The sequence below is a fragment of the Alternaria rosae genome (assembly GCF_020736505.1).
Source record: "Alternaria rosae strain MPI-PUGE-AT-0040 chromosome Unknown BKA58scaffold_7, whole genome shotgun sequence".
Lineage (NCBI taxonomy): Eukaryota > Fungi > Ascomycota > Dothideomycetes > Pleosporales > Pleosporaceae > Alternaria > Alternaria rosae.
This window is the reverse complement of record NW_025763576.1, coordinates 1,745,876-1,760,374: the sequence shown is the minus strand read 5'-3', so window position 1 is coordinate 1,760,374 and position 14,499 is coordinate 1,745,876. Positions and strand designations below refer to the sequence as shown.

Here is a 14,499-nt window from a genome sequence, read left to right as displayed (position 1 = left end):
ATAACTGCTAGTGGACGCAAAATTGATGGAATCTTCATGTTCGAAGATGATGTTTCGTGGAAGCAGCGCTGACAAGCTTCGCGACGTCCTTTGGCATCTGCGCTAAAGTCGCGCTTCCGCATGCGCCTTCCCTGCACGTTACCAACCTCTCGTCCCTTCTCCAACTTGGACAACACAACATCCAGTGCAACAAGCGCATGAAGAGAGATGGCTATGAAAAGGGAGCGCTCTCCATCTCCAAAACCTACAACAGAAATATATCGCTCGTCAGCAATACAAGAGCAGACATCAACCTTCAAAGCCGCATTCTCTCCCAATCTATCCGCCAAAGCCTTACAAACACTCCCCGAATTTCGTACCGCCACCCACAAAATCGCAGCATGGCGGAAACCATCACGGCAAAAGTCTTTGATGCCAGAATCCCGCACTCTGTATGATCTTGGTCACGATGATGACGGCGAAAAGTGGGCCGGAGGACGACTCAGCAATGTACTACGAGACACGCAGACCGAGGGCGTTGTGGTAGTTGCGCGTTGGTACGGCGGGCAGAACATCGGTCCCATACGTTTTACGCATATTGAAAACAGCGCTAAAGAAGCTATTTGGAAATGGAAAGTCGCCGATACTGACATTAAGAAAGAGCAGGCCTCCAAGAAACAAAGAGTTGACGAAGAAGCTAAGCGGGAAGAGCTGGTGAAGAACTTACAGGAAAGGGATTACAACATCTTTGCGCTGAGGAAATTGTTGAGTCAGAAGAAGGGGCAGTTGCAGGATGAGGAGCCTGCGCCGCCGACGCCGCAGAAGACGCAGGACTATGGGAAGATGACTATGGATGCGTTGATGAGGGTGGATAAAGCGAGGGATGCTACGATTGCGTTCATTTTGAAGCAAATTGATAAGATCGATGACGAGCTTAAGCTTGTGGAAGCGTTGGAGGACGGCACGCAGGGGGCAGAAGAGGGGGGAAAGGCTGGAGAGGCAAAGCCTTCGACGCCAAAGTGATGCGATGGCCACTCTGATCTCTGACGCCACAAATCTCTCCATATGAATGTCTATCGGACGTCGGCTCACATACACCATACCGGCGCCAGTGTGGGAGAAGCATTCGGGGTCACCAAGAAAGTCTTATCCAGCTCTTCAGACATCGTCTCTGGAACCGACAACACCGTCCAACACGGTGTCCACTAGCATGGATCTCTGGCCCATTTCCCAAAGCCATCAACATCATGGGGAGAGCCCAAGCAATGCGGGTTTCGCCTCTATTAGAGAGGAACGTTAAGATTTGGCTGCAGGACAGTAGTTCCTGGGCGTGTTGATGCGGTTATACCCAAGGAGGCTGGATTGGGAGGAATACCCGTCAAATAGAGACTCTGTGTAAGTAGGTCCTACTCCAGAAGATACATATTTACCTGTCTTATATAGTACATGTCTCTAAAGGCACGTTACGCATACTGTACATTCAATATACACAAGCGCCCTTGTCTATTCCCATCTCCGAGCCAGAGATCTTCGAGTCCAACACATGTTTGCCCGTTGAATGAACAAACACTTTTACTCCTCTAATGACTGATATTCCACCTCCCCTTCTTCAACCTCCGCATAATCATTTTCCGTCCCTTCTTCGTCCTGATCCTGCTCAAAAACCCATGTCTCCTCTTGCGCACCAGATGACTCGGGTTATATGTATCACGCGGACCGCACCGGATCTGCATGCTGCCCAGACCAGGATGTGACGAGATTTTCGACGCGAGGTCCAGTGTCTCTGAACTTGAGGGGACCAGAGAGGTGCTGCCCGCGGGCGGGAGGACGTTTGTGCGGGGCAGGATAGGACGCCGGGGAGTGAGGAGCGATATTTGGCGGGTGGAGGAGGGTGTGGATAGTCTGGAGGATGGGTTAGATGGATGGTGGAGGGGTTTGGAGGGAGGGTATGTACGACTGTGGTGGTGCTATGCGTGGTCGGAGGAGTGTGGATGCGCTGGTTGAAGGGCGCGCGACGACCCGTAGGCACCGGAAGGCGTTCATGATGTGTGGTCCAGCTGCAATTGCCTCTTCTTCGTCCGTTGTATCGTCTCCGTTGCGGCGTGGTCCCGGTTTGTCGATGCAAGCTTGCAGTCTGGCATGCCCGTCGCGAAGTCCGCAGAGCTAACACATTCCTTGTCGTCCGTGCGCAAAAAGTTGGCCGTCCTCCCAAAATCCTAACCAACAACTCCACCATTTTCACGATTCCAACTACCCACCCAACCCTTTCTTTCGCGCCCAAACGCCGCCAAAATGATGCTCGAAGCACCTCCTCCCCGACGCCACATCTCCAGCGCGCCCATCTCTCTCGACGCTGCATCGGCCATCCTCGAAAAGTACCTCACAAACTCGGAAACGTACCCACATCTCCATCCCGATGCGACTATCACACCAGAAGGTGTCGCATTCAATGCGCAAGGCGGTGCCATGGGAAACCCAATCATGCACCACTTGCGCCGTGTAGCAGCGGGTATGCGCGGCGAGTACCAAGAACCAGAACGAGCGCTAGACGAGGAAGACGACCAACAAAACGCAACCACGGATGTCACTGTCACTAGTGGTCGCAAGGGCGGTCTCAAGAAGTCCAGCAAGACTGCTGCGGTTGCCGAGGGAGAATGGCAGGACCTGGCTGAGTATCAGGCCGAGCAGGGAGATATTGAGATTGGAGAGATTGGCGATAGGACGAATGTTGTGCAGGAGGGTGGTGAAGAGCCTCAGGTACAGTCTACCAAGGGTAAAGACAAGAAGAGGACGAATGCGCAGGTGGAGGAGCAGGGCCCCGCGGATGGCGCGATAGACAAGGAAGCGAGGAAGAGGGCGAAGAAAGAACGAGACCAGCAGAGGAAAAAGGAAAAGGCTGCGAAGGGCAAGTCAAAAGAATAAAGGTGTCAGATATCACAATCTGGGCAAGGAATACAGTGGCAACGACTTTGACGGACACCTCGGCCATTGCATTTGGGCTGTAATCTACGAACTCTTCGTCGCATTTGCGACCCTACGAGGTCAAGTTCCCATGACCTTTTATACCCGATATTGTACAAAATCCGTTCGAGATCCACGCCTAGAGTTCCCGATCCGCTGCCTTGATAGGCTTCTCCTCGTCCGCCGCCTTGTCCTCCGAGACCTTCTTGTCGCCAGTCCAGTTCATAGCCTTGAGGCGCTCCGTGAGGATGGGGTGGGAGTGGTGGAAGCTGGAGTAGAACCAGTCGGCATCCATGCTTGACAGGTTCTGGATCTGGAGCTTGATCAATGAGGCACCGAGTTCGCGCGCATATCCGAGCTTTACGGCAAAGGCATCTGCGCGATGTTAGCATTGGCTGAGACATGGATTGGGACCAGGATACATACCGGCTTCGTACTCCATACTGCGAGTCCAGATGTTGAGGAGGAGCTTGATGATGGAGTCCGTGGGCGACAGGATCTCGTTGAAGAGCATGAAGCCAACAATCGTCGGCTGCTCCCTGTGGAAACCAAAGTCGGCGTAAAGCGAGCGGTTGTCGATGAAGACGGAGAACAGGGCGAACATGTAGAATAGATGCGCCTGGCTAATGAAAAGAAGTCGCGAAGTGTGGTTCATCTTCCAGTGTCCCAGTTCGTGTGCCAGGACAGCCTCAACTTCCTTCTCCGTGCTCTTCTCCAGCAGTGTGTCGTAGATGACAATCTTCTTCTTGCCGATCCAGGGTAGTCCAGTGAAGTATGCGTTGCTGTGGGCGCTGCGCTTGCTGCCGTCGATGACCTGTAGTTCCGAGAGCGGGAAGTTGAGCTTAGACGCAAGCGCCTCGACAGACTCCTTGAGCTTGCCGGGCTTGAGCGGCTCCAGCTTGTTGAACATGGGCACAATGAGGATCGGGTAGATGGTCATGCCAGTGATCTGGATAACCAGCATGAACATCCACAGGTAGTAGAAGAAACCTTGGCCTGTCTTCTTGATGATGGCCAAGAAGGCGCTTCCAATGGGAATACCGAATGCAATAGCGAGAGCCTGACCCTTGATCATGTCCGTGAGCCAGAGCTTGACAGTCATCTTGTTGAAACCAAACTTCTCCTCTAGCACGAAGCTGTGGTAGTAGGAGAAGCCCAGGCCGGTAATCAGATCGATCCATCCCAACATGTACATGAACAAGAGCGACTGGGGAATTTCACCAGAGAAGCGGACGGGCGCATAGCGAGCGACGACGGTGCCGGCGGCGGCCCAGACGAGCGGGTATACGTTGAAGTAGAGGACGGCGAGGGATTTGACCTGGTTGAAGAGAGCGGAGAAGAAGCTGAACTTGGCTTTGGCGCGGCCATATTCCTGTCATCAAGTCAGCGCTGGTAAGCATGGCAGGGTTGCTGCAATTGTGCGCGTACCTGGGATTTATCGAAGGTATCCCTTTCAATTTCCTTGTCGAGAGCCTTGGGGACAGTGGTTCGTTGGAGGACACGGTATTGGCGGTAGAGAAGCCAGTTCTCAAGGGCGAACTCTGCGAGCGAGAAGCCGACAACGAGGCGCTTCCACGGGAAGAGCGGCCGATCGAGCCAGCGGGCCAGGCGCTGCATCACGTTAGTCATGGTAGCCTCAATTTGTTTGTATGCACACTAACCTGAAGGATTGCCTGGATCATGGCGGTGGTGATGAGTGTTGGTTGTAGGCAGACACGCGAGGACAGATCAATGTTCAATGTTCCGCGTCAGCGCTAGCGCTGGACAGGGTTCAGCCACAGTACGTCACAGGGCTAGGTATTGTTCTTCTCCTTCATCCCATCTTCCCCTGCGTGCCCTCTCCCAGAACAAACGCATACTCCTTCTAGTCTTTCTGTCTATGATGTCGTGCCACGACGACACGCTATATCACTTGAGAACAGTCACGGATGCATCCCAAGATGATACGCCTTCACACGCGCGCGTTTGCTCGACACGTTACTCTACAAGATAATGCCACCTTAGCTCTGCCCTTGCTGTCTACGACAGCAGAATCAAAATAACATTCTTGAGCTACCCTCGCTCATCGGGTCTAAAAATGGGAATGGATTCTACATCTATGACTTCAGTCATGCATGGCTGTCAGGGAGAGTACAGAAGTAGACGTTCGAGGTGAGCCCCAACGCGCTTGCCTTCCCAGCTGCACGGTGAGAGGAAGGCGCAAGGCGTGACTGAACGTAACTTCGTTACACTCTGAGCGAGCACCCAAACAAGCAAATGAACATCCAGGTCTTCACTGCAACCAAATCCAATCTCGTCGCCGCAGCTACACTAACCCCACGCGCGACTACCACGGTTCCGAACATAGCTCGGTATGAGGCGTCAGAGCAGCATCTTCCGCGCCAAGCGACTGTCGAAGGCCTTTACATCGACACTGACTGGCGTCTTCGAAAAGGCCGATTCGAGAAAAGGCACCGCGACCACAGCGCATCATCTCCTCTCACCGATAGCCGAACGACACTCAAAGGACAGCTCTAGGTCAGGAGGCGTACAGGAAGATTTCGACTCCGCGATCCCAGCGGAAGCGCCCACCGAGTATTATATAATACAGGAGAACAAGTACCCTGCTCTACGGGCCTTGCGGAGCGATGCAGAGATTGGGGACGGAATATGGAGATGCTGCCACTGTCGTCATGAGAACATCGTTACGCACTACAAAGGCGCATTTCCTTTCAAACATCTGGTATGCAGTCGCTGCAACGAGATACTGTGTCCTCAGTGTCACTCATCCGAGATCCTATCACCTCTACCGTACGGCATGATTCAAGCACCACGGCCACGCCTTGATCGCGAAGTCCGTTATTTCCACATCTGCACTACCTGCGGACTGAGCCATCGCGCGGAGATGGAAAGTACGACCCTGGACTTTTACGGTGTCAAGTGTGCGGCTTGCGGGAGCACTTCATATGGTGACTGGCCACGCTACCATATCGGTAACAACGAGCCGTATAGACGAGATCCGGATGCGAGCTTTGTCAAACTCATCGACGCAAGAGCTGATGATGCGACGAGGCTTACTTTTCGCTGGATCATTGCAAACGAAGAGGGGCCATCATCGGGACTGAGTTGCAGGAATCCAGGATGATGTTCACGACCGCCTGAATAGCGTTGGAGGAAGCGGGGATTCTATCACGTCAACGCCTGCCTTCGTGAGCTTCGATTCAAATCATTGTCATACGGATAAGACAGCAATGCGTTGAGAGACATGCAGGCTAGTGTTAACTCTATCTACTGATACTGTCTCAAGTAAGTCCTCTTACTAACAATATTTCATATCTCATTGTGCATTTATAGAGGGTACTGATCCATCACATTTCCCGATACCTTGGAATATATCGTCAAATTCATCCTCTATATACTTACAGTGATGCGCGGCCGACCATAGTGGCGATAGAGTGCAGCAGCAGCACAACTTTTTCTTTGTTGCATTGTTTCTTACATGGCCGGTCAAGCAACCTACCAACAACCCGAAGTTTTACTCACTTTCGCAACAGCCCAAGACACAATGAATATAACCCATATCACAACGACTTCCACGCGGAGACTCTCGTTAGAGAGAGTCGCAAAGGCTGTCAAAGCCGTCAACCCTTTCAGGCTGTCCAAACGAAGCCTATATAAGCAGCCCGACAATGCCTCACGCTCATTACTCTCTTATGATGTCCACATCCAATACGACTGTGCCGCAGATGGTGTCTGGGCCCCTAGCTGTGGCCACGACATGAAGCTATACCATTTCGTAGGGCCACATCCCTTCAAGTATGTCAAATGTCATTGCGAACGCATACTGTGTCCCGATGATCGTACTTCGGAGATTCTGACACCGATACCTTCACTGGCGTTGGAGGTCGCTGAAGAACGTTTCCAAGACCAGAGAAAGTTGAGAGAGAGCAGATACTGCCAACTGTGTCGAGCATGTGGCCTCACACATCGCGGTAAAATCGTCAAAGGTCGCATTAAGTTTCCAACAATGCCATGTGTCTGTGGGCAGATCTCAGGCAAAGAGTCAATGTACTTCTACATTGGCGATAACACCGCATATCGGAACGATGCCGAAGCCGTCACGGTAGATATCCGCCTCACGCAAAGACTGGAAGCATCCCAACGGTGTAAGAGCAACAGGATTCCTCTCGCCGATTGGGTCCCTTCCTCCCCTGATGAGACAAAGAAGTTTCGTCTAGCACTCGATAAAGGAAGACCAACTCACGTCCGAGACGTTTCAAAGCAGGAGACTAAGCGTGATAAGCGCCCCAAGCGACGAGCAGGTGGATCTACAGTTTATGCATTGAAGCCAGATTCAGGATGGGATGATCGCGCCGATGTCTCGTGGTTTCCAGATTGAGCGGACGGAGCGCGTGATGCTAGATTCGTGCACCCGTTTTCTCGTCCACAGTCATCCTGCTATCTAGCAGCGTCTACTAATATACGTTCCACTCACATCTTCTCTATGTATCATGATTGCAAGAAACAAGACGGAATCTGTAGCTCTACACAGCGTGTTGGCCAACATATCTAATATTCGTATATACACAGCACCCTTGTACATCAGCAACACAGATCTCAGAGTCGGCCGAGACCCTACGCATGACCGCATCCAACAAGATCACTATACACTGTGAAACACATAGCAAAAAACGTTTATTGAAGGCTCAACTCAATCTATATAACCTCATCCGCCGCTCCCATCAGAGCCTCACAAGAGATTCTAGAGCTACCAAGCACTGGATATAGACAGAAGAAAGATAACGAACCGCGAGCGATCAAAATCGATGGGAGAAGGCGCATTCAAGATAGTGCGCAAACAATGGAGTTCGACAGGCAGGATCTACAATGACATTGTCCCGAAGTCGCCTGATAAGCCTTATGAGCCTGTAGCTGGCTGGCATAGACACAAGGAAGATGGCGTATGGCTATGTTGTGGGGGTAACCCTGATAACGAAAACCTTGTAACACATCGTCATGGCGCGTTTCCTTTCACACGCCTGGAATGCACAAGGTGCGATCACATCTTCTGCCCGGAATGTTCCAGCTCAGCGATCCTTACACCAGTTCGTTCATCATATCTGGAGGCGTTTCAGGAGCCCCCTCCAGCGACCGCTGGGTTTGTCCCATACTGCCGACTATGCCGCGCGTGCGAGAGGGCGCAGCGTGGTGTCTTGGAGAAGGGCCATCTTCAATTTGTTCCGTGTTGTGCGTGCGGTAAGAATACCGTATACGACGATGAACGCATAGACTTCTTCATCGGCTCAAATGAGAAGTACTAAGAGGATAAGGAAGGTGTCATTGTACAGTTGAGAATCGATCATCGTCTTGGCGCTCATCAACGTGTTGAAAGGGAACGGGGTGTAGAGTTTGATGAGAAGGCTTCGCGGGGCCCGGTCCAGCCTCCACAGGTCAATGTGTTTGAAGAGACCCGCAAAGCATCTCATCGAGCGACGGACGTGGACCTGCGGCAATCTACGAGAGAATACGTACCGAAATCGCCTGAGGATACGAAGTTCAGAATACTGCCGGATGGTGGGTTCATCCTAGATGCAGATTTTGAGGACTCTAATCTATCACCGTCAAGTATTCACTACAGTTCGGAGACTTCCTTACCGCGGTATGATGACTGACACATCCAGCGCCCTGGTTCTCACACATCTCTATCATCATCGAGTATTCGTTGCAATTTGGATGACTGAGTAGAGCATGGCAATGGTTTGCACGTCTGGCGCCCTAGTTCGGCAGCCTAGTGTCTGTTTCGGCGAAATGCACACAGTGGCTTATAGCTAGCTGTTCGGTCTTAAGACACTGCCTACGTCAGGCCTGTCTCTCTTTCCCCTATACTCTGATGTAAACGATGTCGTCGAATCAAACTCCCAGGCGCTCGTTGTGGACTCGTGATCTGTTTGTTATGTTATCTGATAATGAAGTGTCTTCATATCTCTCGTTGTTTGTAGTCAGAGATTTCCGTCGCCATGGTGAAGTCAGAGACAACAACACAAGCAAAGCCGTGCCGTGACCACTACCTCAGGTAAAACTACCAATCGCCTGGAAACTAATTACAATGTCTAAATTGCCACGACAATTGTTGCTGCCCGGAGGCAAGAGGGTGATTGACGAAAGATATGCCAAACATCGACACCGCTTGATCGGTGTGCTCAGAGACTATCTGGCCGTCTTGAGAGTAAGCCCGGTATCCTCACCCGGAGTCCGCATCCATCGCGCCTCCAGCATGCTCCAGAAGATCTTCTATGCCTACCGCGAAGCTACATGGAGCCGGTTTTGCGCCAAAGTCACACTCCCAACGTTCTATGACGGCCTCACCATCATCACAGACGACCCAATGAAGCTCGGACGGAAGAACGGCTGGTTTGCAGACTTTCCTCAGCAGTACTTTGTTGGCAATTCTGAAGCCAAGAATAAGGTGCTGGTGATTCCGCCGTGTCACGACATTGGCGTTCTGAAGAAGCTCATTGATCAGCTGTTCGCAGGTAAGACCCGAAAATCCTTTGGATCAGACGTAGAACGTTAATCAGTAGACAACCAGGCCTCGACGTAGACGTCGATGAAGTTAAAGTCCGCCTCAAGTCGCCCAAAGAACACACCATCACAGCTACGGAAGAGCCTTTCGATTTGGAAAACCCTACTGTCTACATCCACTGGTGCATGCGCGTCACCCACCGACCCACGGGAAAACAGACGTCGCTCGATATCTCCGGTGTGCAGTACGGTATGATCCAGGGCGACATGCCATGGGAATCACACTCCGACATCTTCGTCGACGAGCTTCGGACCGTCAAGCCACTAGGCACACTTGCAAAGTACGCAGATGAAGTGTCACAAACCAAGGGTACCGAAGGCTTACGATTCGAAGTTGCGGCTAGTGCAATGAAGGCGTGGCACGACACTGTTGATGCGGCGATGGAGCGTAAGGGCCTAACATGGGCAGATGTGCTAGAAAAAGAAGAAGAAGAAGAAGCCTATCAGCGACATACGAAGAAGATCTTGAGCGTGGGCACAAAGGCTATGCAGAAGTATGCTGCGGAAACGAAGCTGACGAAGAAGAGGCTTAAGGCGGAGAGGTATGAGCAGAGGCATGAAGATTGGCTGATGGGTGAGCTCAAAGAGCTGGAGAAGCGGTATTTGGAATAGAGTAGGGAGTGCACTTCTTAGCTCTGTGGGTTAACGGGGAGGGAATGGGTTGGGTTGCACCAGTTTAAGGAACACATTGCAGCATGTAGATGGTGGCAATTCCGCTAGTAGCTCGACAAAAGTCCATGACTACCGCGGTTAGCAAACAAACACTAACCTCTTTATGATGTCTGTGTGGTGAAGCGTCCCAAGTTCAGAGGAAGGGAAACTGTGTTCGGACGCACAATCACATGTTATGCATGACTCACGTGTGTGACGTACGGTCCCGGACCGGCTGCGCCACACTCCGGGTGGCAAACCACCCTCCCCTTAAGACATACCTCTCGTCTCCACACTCTCCACCTCCAGCACTCAAACTATACACCTACATACACATACACATACACCTTCAGACCACAATCATGGACGAAGACCTCATCGCGTTCGGCATCGTAATGCTGCTCTTCCTCTCCTTCCCCTTCCTCACGGTCCTCAGCATCACCGGCTGCGTCGCCTACTCGCGCACCAAGACCTGGGACAAAGCGCGCAACCAGCGTGCAGTCAGCCTCGAGTCCTCCAACGGAGAAACCAACCGTCTTGTCTCCGAAGAGGCTGACGAAGAATCCGACTTCTACGACACCGACGACGAAGAGGAGCACAACAAGGCCAAGGCAGAAGAGGAGGCCGACAAGTACCTCACCTTCAACCAGAAGTTCCGCAAGGAGTTCAAGAAGGTCTGGTCGGGCAAGGGCAAGGGCGACATCCTGAAACAGAAGGAGCGCGAGGAGCGCCGGAAGTTGGCCAAGGCGGTGGCGAGGGAGATGGACCGCAGGGAGAGGAGGAAGGCGAGGGCTGCTGCCAAGGCACAGTCTGAGGACTTGCCGGCATACACCAAGGCGTAGTAGGACTACGTCAGTCTGATCTTCTCACGGAGCAGCAAGAAGTGCTGTGATGCGATGATGAAGACGGACAACTTTCTCTCTTGGCCCTTAGATTGATACCCCAAATTAAACATTTTACCTCAGCATTTCTTCCACGACAGATTCAGTATCTGGCCAAACCCAGCATCCGCCGAACTTCCCTGCACATAACCGTTTTTGTTCGACGTACCCGAATCCACTGTCGCCGAGAGGCTAATCTGAATTCTCGCATCCTTCTTCTGGCACACCGACGCCTCCGTATCTGATATCTCACCATCCTTATGCAAAAGGAAGTCTTCCTCGAATGGCCCTGTTACAATCTTATGAATGTTACCCTGTCACACAAGTCAGTACTTACTAAATAACACTCCCAGTTACCAGAACCACATACCTTCCCTTTCATATCTACCCCATTCGCATCAATCCACTTCCACCGACTAACCAAACTAGCCTCAACACCCTTCTCGATATACACATAACCTCGAAAATCGGCCGAGCTAACATCGAACGCCCACCCCGGCGAGTTCATGCCTATATTCACTCGGCAGAATGCGCGTGTCTTTGCAGTCCCTGCTTTCGGCCCGTCAGAAGCGGCGAAGTTGTCGAAGATGATGGTTAAAGCGGAGTTGTCGGAGGCGAGCATGACGCTGGCGTCGCCAGGCCTGCAGCCACTTCCATCGAGGTCGATGTCCAGGCTTGTTAGGGAGACGCCGCCTTTAGGTGGGAGGGCGGCTGCGGTGAGTGTGATGAAGAGAGCGAGTAGGAATGCGAGGATAAGTGACGGCATGGTGTTTGGACACTGTGGGGAGAAAGACATTATTATGGAAACTTGCACGTCTTATGTTAATCTACCACCACCTTTCCTGTGCTCGTTCGATCAAATACCGCCTTTTCTTGCCGTGATCGTTGCATTTCGAGATCAATTCTTCGGTTGCGGCTGAAGGACCGTCATGTCAGATCCCAATATGTAGTACCATGCTACAATTGGCATTATCTCCTCCCAGATAAAGGCACTACATCTAGCGAGCTGCGAGGATCGCGGTTGAAGTGGGTTAGGCTACGGCTCAGCCTGGGTCTCAAGACCCGACAGATTGTTCGGAAAGTAAAAGTAGGATTTAGCCTATGTATACACGCGCTTCCCACGATATAGTTCAACGCGCATAGTATATTGCTTACGTTGCACGAACCGAAACAACACTTGCTGATTTCATAGACTGCTTGGAAAATCGATAGACCGGGTTGTATAGTTGTGTTGGGGAAAAAGCGCGAGGGGAATTCTGCTTCACTCATTACGTACAGGAAATAACGTAAATGTCTGCCGTAGACGTAGAACACTCTGAGTACATAGATATTACTAAAGACCTTCTTGCATCTACACAGCTTCAGTCCGTTGCACAGGCGCCTTCTCATGGTGCTCACTCTCATAATCGGCGTTCTTCCCATCTGCCTGCACAATGAACTCTTCGCGCTTCTCGAAACCAAACAACTGATCCATCTGATCCATGCGCAGTCCTTTGGTGTCGTGGATGAAGAAGAAGGCGTAGATACTAGCGCAGATAAGCGCGGTGGCGAAGAAGACGTATACGCCCCATTCCATCGAGGTGTACATTTGCGGCAAGGCCTAGAACAAAATTAGTATATCTGTCACATGCGACTGATAGGTACTTACCTTTGTGACTACTAGAGTCCATATCCATACGGATGCTGCTGCCCATGGTCCCGATATAGAGCGCATAGATGCGGGGAAGATTTCGCTAGAGATGATCCAGGGAAGGCCGTTCGCACCGAATGACCAGGCAGCACCAAAGATCATGATCATAGCTGTTGCAGCTTTGCCACCAGCGACTGTGGACTCGGACATGGGTTCGCCCACTGTTGGCTTTCCGAGTGCGATGTAGACGGCGAGGTAGTACTGGCAGAAAGCACAGATCAAGGAAGAGATGATCCAAGGCCACTTCCGCCCAAACATGTCGATGAACCAGGTGAAGAAGATGATGGAACCTCCAGCTTTGATTATTCCGTAGATACCGGTCCAGAGAGTTACGTCGGACAACCCGATGGACGTAAAGATGGTTGGAGAGTAGTAGTTGATTGCCGCGGCGCCACTCCAAGCTTGCCACATGAACATAAGGAATACCAAGAGGAATCTGTTTCGCATCCCTGGCATGGCTCCTTCGCGTGCTGCGGCTTTGATCGTTGTGAGGAAGCTAGCATGCGCCTCGCCATGTAGAAGTGCGGCACGCTCTTTTGCAATCTCATTTCGCACGTATTGAACATCCTGGGCAATGTATGGGTGGTCCTCGGGTAGGTTGCGGAAATAGCTCCACGATTTCAAGGCCTCGGCTTCACGGCCACGTTTGAGTAGCCAGGTAGGAGACTCCTTTAGGACTGGAATCATGAGAGCTAGCAGCCCAGCAGGAATGAGCTGAACCGCCATTGGCACTCTCCAGGCGATGGACTTTGATCTGTCCATGTTGTGTACAATACCGTAGTTGATCCAAAATCCTATGACAGCTCCAGTCTGATAGAAGGACTCGAAGAAACCAGTAAGGCGTCCACGAATCGCAGGAGGCGAGATCTCGGCGATGTAGATGGGTGACACGGCGGCTATCCCTCCTACGCCCATACCAGTGAAGAACCGGCCGGCGAGGACTAAACTCAGTTGGTTCTTGGGGACTAAAGTGCACTATTAGTACTGACACAGAGATCGTATCGATATAAAGATTGCTTACCAGTGCACATGATCGCGCCAACGATGAAGATGGCATCGGAGATGATGACTGTAGCACGGCGACCAAGGAGCTCAAGGAATGGGTACATAAGTAGCGCTCCTACGAGTCCTCCAGCCGAATATATGGACGTAATGTTGCTAGTGATTTCGTTCTTGTTCGATGCATTGATGCCAAAGTCTCGTTGGAAGGACTCCTGGGCGATGGTAGTGCCGATAAAGGCAGAGTCGTAACCATAAGCCAAAACACCCATTGAGATCACGAGCGCGGCCATGTAGACCCTCCAGTTGTACTATAGACTACGTTAACACCTTATCATCTCACTATCGCTCAGCACAAGAACTTACAACTTCCGGAGGCGTTGGCCTGTCTTCGGGGGCGCGAGCGAAACCACCCATGATGACTATCCACCAGAACAAACAATGTTCAAGTTACCGGACGGATGTTGAAGCTGCAAAGTCCTGCAGTAGTCTTGATGCCGATCCCAAACCTGGGGCTCCCACGTTCTTTTGAACCAAACTCGCTTCCCCACAAAACACCCAGGCCATCCGGGACGGAGAACCAGGTTGCCACATCCGACCATGACCTTCCCCAGTGGAGTCTCCAGAGATGGCGCACTCTCGTCGCGTGGGTTTGGTGGCGTGGTGTGGGATCTCGTGGGCCTAGTGCAGCCGACACGCGAAGCTGGCGATGCGAGCGTCGGCGACCAAACGTCACCGTCGCGGTCGTAGCCGACGGCGAATCGCGAGGCTTGAGAG

General features: G+C 51.9%; 10 protein-coding genes across 10 annotated transcripts; 6 read left to right on the top strand and 4 right to left on the bottom strand.

Moving 5' to 3' along the window:
* Positions 1–411: 411 nt before the first annotated feature.
* BKA58DRAFT_318306 (uncharacterized protein) lies at positions 412–1,002 on the top strand (the record flags this gene model as incomplete). The annotated part of the gene is made up of 1 exon (XM_046167666.1): positions 412–1,002. One exon carries the CDS (start codon positions 412–414, stop codon positions 1,000–1,002), a length of 591 nt encoding a protein of 196 aa, XP_046023608.1.
* Positions 1,003–1,280: 278 nt separating this feature from the next.
* BKA58DRAFT_214767 (ribosomal protein L34-domain-containing protein) lies at positions 1,281–2,125 on the bottom strand. The gene is made up of 2 exons (XM_046166127.1): positions 1,934–2,125; positions 1,281–1,881 (listed from the first exon to the last, which is right to left on the bottom strand). The coding sequence occupies exons 1-2, from the start codon at positions 2,020–2,022 to the stop codon at positions 1,560–1,562; spliced, it is 411 nt and encodes a 136-aa protein (XP_046023607.1). The 5' UTR covers positions 2,023–2,125; the 3' UTR covers positions 1,281–1,559.
* Positions 2,126–2,168: 43 nt separating this feature from the next.
* On the top strand, positions 2,169–3,113 carry BKA58DRAFT_214758 (uncharacterized protein). Its single transcript, XM_046166126.1, has one exon. It carries the CDS (start codon positions 2,272–2,274, stop codon positions 2,899–2,901), a length of 630 nt encoding a protein of 209 aa, XP_046023606.1. The 5' UTR covers positions 2,169–2,271; the 3' UTR covers positions 2,902–3,113.
* BKA58DRAFT_412975 (CaaX prenyl protease) lies at positions 3,080–4,622 on the bottom strand (the record flags this gene model as incomplete). The annotated part of the gene is made up of 4 exons (XM_046172393.1): positions 3,080–3,315; positions 3,367–4,312; positions 4,369–4,551; positions 4,602–4,622. The coding sequence occupies 4 exons, from the start codon at positions 4,620–4,622 to the stop codon at positions 3,080–3,082; spliced, it is 1,386 nt and encodes a 461-aa protein (XP_046023605.1).
* A 491-nt stretch (positions 4,623–5,113) lies between these two features.
* Positions 5,114–6,241, top strand: BKA58DRAFT_214751 (uncharacterized protein). Its single transcript, XM_046166125.1, has one exon. It carries the CDS (start codon positions 5,294–5,296, stop codon positions 6,062–6,064), a length of 771 nt encoding a protein of 256 aa, XP_046023604.1. The 5' UTR covers positions 5,114–5,293; the 3' UTR covers positions 6,065–6,241.
* A 128-nt stretch (positions 6,242–6,369) lies between these two features.
* BKA58DRAFT_388911 (uncharacterized protein) lies at positions 6,370–7,414 on the top strand. The gene has a single exon (XM_046170699.1). The coding sequence runs from the start codon at positions 6,419–6,421 to the stop codon at positions 7,316–7,318; it is 900 nt and encodes a 299-aa protein (XP_046023603.1). The 5' UTR covers positions 6,370–6,418; the 3' UTR covers positions 7,319–7,414.
* A 1,611-nt stretch (positions 7,415–9,025) lies between these two features.
* Positions 9,026–10,283, top strand: BKA58DRAFT_471174 (uncharacterized protein; the record flags this gene model as incomplete). The annotated part of the gene is made up of 2 exons (XM_046175217.1): positions 9,026–9,452; positions 9,509–10,283. 2 exons carry the CDS (start codon positions 9,026–9,028, stop codon positions 10,111–10,113), a joined length of 1,032 nt encoding a protein of 343 aa, XP_046023602.1. The 3' UTR covers positions 10,114–10,283.
* A 231-nt stretch (positions 10,284–10,514) lies between these two features.
* BKA58DRAFT_441944 (uncharacterized protein) lies at positions 10,515–10,994 on the top strand (the record flags this gene model as incomplete). The annotated part of the gene is made up of 1 exon (XM_046173866.1): positions 10,515–10,994. One exon carries the CDS (start codon positions 10,515–10,517, stop codon positions 10,992–10,994), a length of 480 nt encoding a protein of 159 aa, XP_046023601.1.
* A 119-nt stretch (positions 10,995–11,113) lies between these two features.
* Positions 11,114–11,799, bottom strand: BKA58DRAFT_412973 (uncharacterized protein; the record flags this gene model as incomplete). The annotated part of the gene is made up of 2 exons (XM_046172392.1): positions 11,114–11,347; positions 11,404–11,799. 2 exons carry the CDS (start codon positions 11,797–11,799, stop codon positions 11,114–11,116), a joined length of 630 nt encoding a protein of 209 aa, XP_046023600.1.
* Positions 11,800–11,907: 108 nt separating this feature from the next.
* On the bottom strand, positions 11,908–14,456 carry BKA58DRAFT_214670 (MFS quinate transporter-like protein QutD). The gene is made up of 4 exons (XM_046166123.1): positions 14,089–14,456; positions 13,745–14,033; positions 12,682–13,688; positions 11,908–12,633 (listed from the first exon to the last, which is right to left on the bottom strand). The coding sequence occupies exons 1-4, from the start codon at positions 14,137–14,139 to the stop codon at positions 12,385–12,387; spliced, it is 1,596 nt and encodes a 531-aa protein (XP_046023599.1). The 5' UTR covers positions 14,140–14,456; the 3' UTR covers positions 11,908–12,384.
* Positions 14,457–14,499: the final 43 nt, after the last annotated feature.